Source organism: Andrographis paniculata, unplaced genomic scaffold (genome assembly GCF_009805555.1).
Source record: "Andrographis paniculata isolate CXL003 unplaced genomic scaffold, ASM980555v1 Contig89END, whole genome shotgun sequence".
Classification (NCBI taxonomy): Eukaryota; Viridiplantae; Streptophyta; class Magnoliopsida; order Lamiales; family Acanthaceae; genus Andrographis; species Andrographis paniculata.
In genome coordinates this window covers 1787452-1796607 of record NW_026137627.1, presented here as the reverse complement: position 1 = coordinate 1796607, position 9156 = coordinate 1787452, and the positions used below count along the sequence as shown (strand labels likewise).

Genomic DNA, 9156 nt, shown 5'->3' with positions numbered 1-9156 from the left:
ATTTTATATTTTCAAATTTATATATATTTTTAATTTATTATACTTATTTATTGCCTTAATTTATTTATAGGTATTTTTATTAATATATTTTTAATTATTTATTAATTACATTTTTTATAATTTGTGTACCTACAGTAAATACGACATGACACCAAGAGAGTATTTAATATAAATTTATTTACGTACAATATCGACAATTTTAAAAATATTTATATTAACAAAGTTTTACTACTTCAACTCAAATGATAACCAATAAAAGTATCTTTGGTTCTCTTTACATGAAAAGTTTGGAAATTTTGAAACTTTTTTAATAATCGATTTTTTTTTTTTTTAATAATCGAAATTTAATTATTTTATAAATTTTTTATAAGATGGCAAAGTATTTAATAGATTTTTCTTTTTTTTTAAAAAAAAAAAATATTAATAAATATTAAATCATACAAAAAATTTAAAAATACTTCATCCGTTCTTGTTTTTATAAATAATCATATCACCGTAAAACTATCCCTATTTTTTCATTTTCATTATACAATTGTCACTACTGTTTACACTAATATACTCGTAAAGGCAAAAAAGTTTTTTATCCATACTTTTTACCAACTATCAATATCATATTCACTCCGTCCAAAACATCTTGTAATATTTCCTTTTCGGTATGTCCCAAACACCCTGCAACATTTCTAAAATAAAAAATAATTAATCTCTATTCTATACTTTATCCCCTCACATCGTCTAAATAAATATATATATATATATATTTATTTCCATCACGTCACATAATTTCTAAATTATCCTACTTAATACTACCCACTTAAAAATTCGTGCCAAAGCAAATGTTGCACCTTGTTTGGGACGGAGGGAATATCAATATTTCTTAGATCCCGTGTCAAACCCAATTAAAATTATATTTATGGGACGGAGGGAATATCAATATTTTTTAGATCCCGTGTCAAACCCAATTAAGATTATATTTATGGAACGGAGAAAATAATATATATATATATATATATATATATAAACAAAGCCTTATAACTAAGTAAATAAAAACTTGAAACAAAAAAACTCAAACCAAACAAATCCCAATCGATGGTTGATATGTACTTTCGTCACAGCCCAGAAATACAACAAATACAATGCACCTATCTATCATTAATTTTAATATATATATATATATTTAATTCCACAACCTTATCCTCAACTTTAAATATATATATATAAATAGAACATCAAAATTAATTAAATAGAGCATCAAATTAATTGCATTGTTGCAAGGCCTAGGAACGTGCTATACGGCTATTCCCTAAATATCAATATTTCGCAATTAAATTACTCCATCCGTCTCACATGCTATGTTCATGTTGTCGAATCTGTCCATCCCATATACCATATCATTTTTCTTTTTTGGAAAATAATAGAACTTCCTGAACCGGATAGTGTGACGTTACACACTTTAATCTCATTTTAAACTTTTTAATTTTTTTTAAAAATTTTAATTAAACTAATTAGTTATCTTAATCTTAATTTATAATTATTTATATTATAGAATAATTATTTTTACTAATACATTTTTAATTATTTACTAATTACATCTCTTTTAAAATATTGTGTCTACATTATAACAGACACGGTAAATGAGACGGAGAGAGAGTATTAATTAATAGTAGCAATCATTGCACTTGCATTATTTTAATTAATTTCTTTTTTTTTTGCCTATCAAGTTACTGACAAGCAGCTTTTTATTATTATTACTATTAAACAGAATAATGTTTTTGAATAATCGTACATATATAAATATATTAAAATTTCGAATATTGGAAAGGAATTTTGTATACTATTTAAATTTTCATTAAAGTGTTGATTCCAATACTATTTAAATTTGCTGAAAAAATATTATACACTTGTGCAAGATGCACCTTTTAATAATAATAATAATAATAATAATAATAATAATAATAATAATAATAATAATAATCTGTGGGCAAAAAGTGGCTTTTAAGACAAACAATGGGACACTTGAGGCAGGCGTAATAATATTTGAAACCTTCTTATTTGTATTAAAAATATTCAATAATTTATTGAGTCAAAAAATAGGATTCGTTTACACAAATCACTTAAACTCACTAGGTATAATTCCTTTTTTTTTTTTGTTTTTTTATTAAAAAAAATCAGATTATTATTATTATTTTTTTATTAAAACATCAAATTAAATATCAAATTTTTTATTTTTACTTTTTTAAACTTTTGAAAATTTCAAATTTATCCAAAAACCTCATTCTATTGAATATATTGAATATAAATAGGCTGTAATTAAAGCAATCTCCAACCCATCGACTTCATTTGTCCCGTTTTAACTCCAAATATGCAGCTGCTACAGTAATTTTATTTCAACCATAACTTCATTTTTCACTATTCTTCTTCAATTATTCAATTTTTCCTATTATTTTAAAAAACTTTTTATTTCTATAATTTAAACTAAAATTTTTAAAAAAATTTAAAAATAAAAAATAAATTTAAAAATCAAATTTATAATTTTAAAAATTAAACAAAAATAAAAATAAAAATAAAACACACACCAAAAATAGCGTTTTCTACAGTTGCAATTGGCGTTGGATTGGAGTTTGGTGGCGGCAGAAATGGAGTTCAGACGTCATAATTGGGGTGTGGTTGGAGATGCTCTAATAGCAATAATATAATCAACAGTTCGATATACTGTAAAATGATATTTAAGACGTTTTTCTTTCGATGAGTTTGAGAAAATTTTGGTTTAAGTTTGGTATTAAAATAATATACGATGAGATGTTTGTGAAGGAAAAAAAATTTATTTTTCAAAAAACGCATAGTCCAAATAACAAAAATATTATATTTTTAGTGGCTAGAAGTACACCTACTTCCTCTGTCCCGCAATGAAGTTGCCATTTAATTTTTGCGTCATTATATTTAACATTAAAAATATTTTTATATTTAAATAATTTTACCGACAAATATTATTGTATATATATATATTATAATAAACTAATAAATATATTTTTGTTTTCTTTTCTTAATTTGTACTCTATATTAATATTAGAATTAATATTCAAAAATCAAATTACAATAAACCTTTTGGGGAAGGGATGGAGTATTATATTTGGACATTTCTCGTCCATTGATTTTATATATTTGGACATCAATTTCGATGAATACCTCCGTCAGTGAATGGTCAATAATGCCCATCATTTATTGTCAAAATTAATAATGATAATAATAAATTAATAATTTCCTTAAGAATTTGTAAGAAAACAAGATAAGATCCTCTCAATTGATTAAGGGTTTGCTTGGGCTTTTTATATTGGATTTCGATTTTAATGGTAAAATTATCAATTTGAATAGTTATACTAATTGATATAAATATAAACTTACCTGATATTTTAAATCTAAATTATTTTTAATATAAAATAAAAAATAAATATTTAATTTGATATTTTTAAATTTTTTTCTTGCAAATAGTAGAAATAATTGCAAATAGTAGAAATAAAAATAAATTATCAAAACAAATATATATACTCAAGTATTTTTTTTAATAATAAATTAAAAAATAATAATATTTAATTAATTATTGAAAGTATGTGAAATAATTTTAATATTATTATTTTTGTACTTTATCAATAAATCAAGTATTTATGCAATGATATATTTATAATTTATATAAAAAAAAAAATTTATTAGTGTGCAATCATTTTTATTATAATAAAAAAATTACTTTTATTTGAGATAAATAAAAATAATAAAAAAATACATTTAAAGAAACCGTGAAAGTATTAAAGTATATATATATATACACGAGTTCAATCTACACCACCGGACCAACTCTTAACTTACAATCCCATGATATAATTACAGTAAGGATGTGTTTGTTTGGGAGTTTGGATTTTGAATTTTGAATTTGGATTTGAATAGTAAAAAATTTTTGAATTTGAATAATTGTATGATGTGATATAATTAGGTGTTGATGTGATGTTTTGAATGTAAAATTAATTTTTAGCATAATATAAAAAATAAAAAAAATAGGTGTTTATTTTGATGATTTTTGGGGAAAAAAAAAATAAATAGTGAATTTAAAATTTAATCCCCAAACAAACTCACCCTAAAATAACTTCCAATAATAGTTTCTAACATTAGATAACTACAAGTGATTTCAAGTGAATAACATTAAATAGAACAATTTAAAAATTAGTTGATATTGTGGTAGAAAAAGTGTATATTTATTTACTCCCCGATAAGATATGCGTATTACTTTAGATACAAGAATTTAGGTAAAATATAATTAATAAATAATTAAAAAGTATATTAAAAAAATTAGTTATTATTTAATAAAAAAAATTATAGATGGACTATATTTTTATTTGAATAATGTATAAAGATTAAGTATAATTAATTATTTTTTATTTTAGAAATATTATAGTGGTTCGAGACATCAAGAAAATATTAGATAATATTTAGGAGGAGGAAGAAATATTAACTTGTAGGCTGTAAGATCTATGGACAATTTTGCGCGATCCAAGAGTTTTATTTTTATAATGAGCCGTGGCCCAATTTGTAAATAATATATTTGGGCCAAACGAGCCCAAAAACAATGGGCTGAAGGCAGATATAGAAAGCCCAAACATTTTATTTTGTTCCCAAAATGAAACCCTCTCGGCAGAAAATTCCGTTCGAAGAGCGCCACTGGCTCGACAGCTGATATTCGATCACCGGAAAATACAGCAGAGCTGCGGCATCCATGGCGGAGGGGGCGCCGACCAGCACGGAGGTTTCTCCCAACCAGACAATTTACATCAATAACCTCAACGAGAAAATCAAGCTCGACGGTATATTCACTCGCTTTCTAATTGTTTCATGAATGTTTGCGAGGGTTTGGTACTTATGGTGTAGTCTCATTTAGGAGATGCGATTCATTCTCAGCGCCTGTTTTTGTTTTCTTATGTAAACAGAACTGAAGAAATCGCTCAACGCGGTGTTTTCTCAATTCGGAAAAATTTTGGAGGTTTTAGCCTTCAAAACCCTAAAGCACAAGGGGCAAGCGTGGGTAATCTTCGAAGAGGTCTCTTCCGCCTCCAATGCGCTCCGTCAGATGCAAGGATTTCCATTCTACGATAAGCCTATGGTATGTATTTATCCATTTCGCTAGCGTCTACATATTTTCTGCACCACAAAATCGACTGAATTCGTTTTTGTAACCGTAAAATTTGGTCTCCGAATCTGGAAATTAGGGTCAGGTTGTTTGAACTCAAAATCTATATGCTAATTGAATTGAATTGAATTGAATTATGCTAAGGCAGTAATTTTGATCTGCATTGTGTTGAATTGCAAGCAAATCATCAAATATAGTTTAGGGGTTTAGGTTTACCTCAAAGCAAATGTAGTTCAGATGATGCCGGATTGAAGTATATTGATTAACGTACGAAGCCTTCATATTCAGAACTAAGTTAATGGCTGAACTGAAAATAGATTGCAATCAAAATAAGGTGTAAAGGTAAAAGGCTTTAGCCCCCAACTAATACATATATATATATATATATATAATGGGTTAACTTCGGGATCCTGGCTTTACTTCCATTTTTTGATTGATGGAGTGGGATGGTAATATCTTTCTGTGTTTGTTGTAGAGCTTGTTGTAGAGCTGACAATGAGTCGTTTCGTGTTGGGTTTGTATCAGGTTGGATATTTTAAATGAGTTAAATCACTCAACCCTAACCCGATCAATTTATTATCACGTTGGGTTTGTGTTGACCCATTTATTATCGTGATGGGTTCGTGTTGACCCGTATACATAATTACGTCGAAATTCTTAACTCAATTTCAATTATTGTTTGTCGTGTTTATCATGTTATGATAGTTTTTATTGATTTTAGTGTAATGTGTACAATGAATTAGGTTGAATTAATTTTACATATATAATAAATATATTAATTAATACTACTCTAATCGAGTTGTTGTATCGGATTCAAGTTGAGAGCCTCAATTATTTCGTGTCGGGTTTGTGTCAATCGTATACATAATCAGATTGAAATCATTGATCAAAATCCAATTATTTCATGTCAGATTGTCGTGAGTGTCAGTCTTTCAGCTCTAGTCTGCTGAGTCTTATGTTATGGCTTGGAATATTGCATTTTTATTTTTACTTTTAACTTTTGTTCAGGTAAAGTCCGGTACCTTATTTATGTAGAGCTTGTATTTTTTGGTTTAAATAAAAAGTTATTGATGCTTATTGCAGAGAATACAATACGCAAAAACGAAATCTGATATCATAGCAAAAGCAGATGGTACATTTGTTCCTCGAGAGAAACGGAAGAAACATGAAGACAGAGGTATCGGATCCTTTTTTACTGTATTGTGATGATTATAATTCTAACTTAGCCAATAGTTAAGACAGTTTTTCATATAGTTTTATTGACACACACACAAACTCATGTTGGTTTCTTCTTTCGGTAGCTTTGTATCAATATGTCTGTAAACTTTTTGTGTCCGAACCATTGTATTCCAGATATAAAGGAACTAAAAATATGTTCATATTTACGGCACTTACTGTTCTTGATACTCTTTGATCATCTCTATTCCTCTGCGTGCGATATAACAGGTAGAAAGAAAAAGGATCAACATGACGGCATTCAAGCAGCAGCGGGTGTGAATCCTGCATATGCTGGCGCATACGGTGCAGCTCCTCCTGTAAGATTTCTTGCTCATTTCAACAATTGTTTCAAAAAACCGACCTATAACCTGTGTTTCTTTTCATTTCATATGTTGCAGCTATCTCAGTTACCGCATATGGGAGCTAGAGCTGTGCCAGAAGCTCCCGCCCCACCGAACAACATCCTATTCGTCCAGAACCTTCCTCACCAAACAACTTCTATGATGCTGCAAATGCTTTTCAGCCAGTGCCCGGGATTCAAGGAAGTTAGGATGGTGGAAGCCAAGCCGGGAATTGCTTTTGTTGAGTACGAAAATGAGATGCAGTCCACTGTCGCGATGCAGGGTCTTCAGGGATTCAAGATTACCGATGATCATCCTATGCTGATCTCTTATGCCAAGAAGTAAGTCGAGTTTTAACCCCACGCTCCACTACTCAGCGGAGAACTACTCGAAACTTTTACCACCCGGGCCGGGATCCAGTTTGTGCCAGTGTAATATGTAGTCATAGAAACCAGATTCGACATTGTTCTTTCTGTAAAACTGCTTTGGCGACTGATTACTGGCAGCTTGCCTAATTGCTTGATATTTCTTTCATTTATCGACTCTACTCAATAGCATAATTCCCAAAACTTTTCCTGTCTCAGTCAAATAAAAACACATTTGATCGATCGATCTCTTCTCCTAGAGTGACTTATTCGTGGTTTTTTATATGTCAAGAACACAGAATAAGCACAATCTGATAGGAAGTTTTTAGATCAGGATAGTACCTTTGGAAGAGTTTCGACTCGGGTTGGTTGATATTCACGTTGCAGGCTATTGCAATATAGCTGAATCCATCTGGCTGCCTGCATGAAATTTACAGCATGCCTCTCAACTTCAACTGGTAAAAGAATTGGTGTGGACAGATAGATAGATTCTAATAATAAAATCTCTTTGCTGGTTGATATTTCTAAGATTTGGGATGTAAAGGCAGTGTTTGTTTTGAAGATTTTAGTCATATTGTAGCAGCTAATGGGTGTTTAATAGAATTTGCTTGTATGGGAGTGATGGCAGTTACCCTAGAAATTCAAACACTGCTACTCCTACCATATATCGTTTCATGTTCTTCCATTTCTGAGTTCACTGGACTCAGTGTCAGCTTTAATTTGTACACGAACAAACCATGGTTTCTTAAGATGAAGTTCAAAGTAATGCCAGCTCGCAATTTCATTTTTAAATTTTAACAAGGGAATAATTTGCACATTTTCTATCCTACCATCTTTAGCCTCAAAATTTATTTCTACCTGCAATAGAAAAAATGAAGTGCTTAAAAGTAGAGAGTAATAGGCATAGCGTGCGTACTCACTCTGATGGGAAGGATGATGAGATCGATCAATCGGTTGAAGTTGCTTGCAGGCAAAGCAAGGCAAGGCAACAATGCAGCCTCCAAGGCCATCACAGATCAAATCCTCCATTGAAGCAGGAGAAGACTGCAGTTGTGGATCAGAGACATGCTGAGGCTCATGCTGTTGCTTTTCAGCCATGAGAATGTTCAAAGCTTAACTATTCAGACTTCAGACCTAAAAAATGCAGAAACAACATGAAGCAGTCCAGCATAATCAACGGCTGGATATCGTTATCGCAAAATCCTAAACTACATGTGTATGAGTAGTAATCGAATACGAACTCCAAACCAGCAATTACATTCATGGCGCAACTAACTATAATCTTTCAAATTCAAATACATAAACGTATTAAGAGTAGAGAGGAGATCTGATACCCGAAGAGAATCACCACTAAAACATGATTAGCCGACTTCGCTGCACACATCGGTATCGATGAGTCAAAACCAGAACGGAGGATCGGTGTAACTCAGGTCGATTTTAACCAATTTATACCGCTGAAACGGAAAAAAATTCCGCTATATCTTTTCGAATCATCACCTAGAAGAAATTGAAAGATAGGCGTCAATATTTCTGTAGGTCTTTAAAAATTTTCTCATCATATCATATACTCATACTCATACTCACATTTCCTTTCAGCCATAACAGAAGGAGCAAACTTTACAGTCAGCCTGCTGAAGAGTGACGAAGATGAAAGAATTGGGCCACTTTATTATTGTTGGGCTCTGGAGAGATCCAAGCCAGCCCATTCATAATTTATTTAATTAGGTTTTAATTTTAATTTATCAATTTTTTAGATTATTTTGTTTCTTTGAAATTGACTCAATATTTAGTTTAAGATAAATTCATATCCATTGAATACCGTCCAAAATTTTGGATTTAATTTTTGTTCGATTTAATTTCAATTTTTGTTATATTTCTTTAACCGAACCGAATATTTTAATTATATTCGATTTGATTTACAATTCGATGATTCAAAATATTTGCAAATACTGCAGATATTTTTCAAATTTTTTGGCTCGAATACAATTCGTAGCTTGAGTATTTATTCGTTCAGTTTGAATGCCAAACAAATGCATATTTACAAATACCTTAACCGTGCACA

At 29.7% G+C, this 9156-nt stretch overlaps 1 protein-coding gene across 1 annotated transcript; it reads left to right on the top strand.

The window, feature by feature from the left end:
* Positions 1-4664: 4664 nt before the first annotated feature.
* Positions 4665-7263, top strand: LOC127243090 (U1 small nuclear ribonucleoprotein A). The gene is made up of 5 exons (XM_051262947.1): positions 4665-4847; positions 4971-5143; positions 6254-6347; positions 6617-6705; positions 6787-7263. The coding sequence occupies exons 1-5, from the start codon at positions 4760-4762 to the stop codon at positions 7072-7074; spliced, it is 732 nt and encodes a 243-aa protein (XP_051118904.1). The 5' UTR covers positions 4665-4759; the 3' UTR covers positions 7075-7263.
* The last annotated feature ends 1893 nt before the right edge of the window (positions 7264-9156 follow it).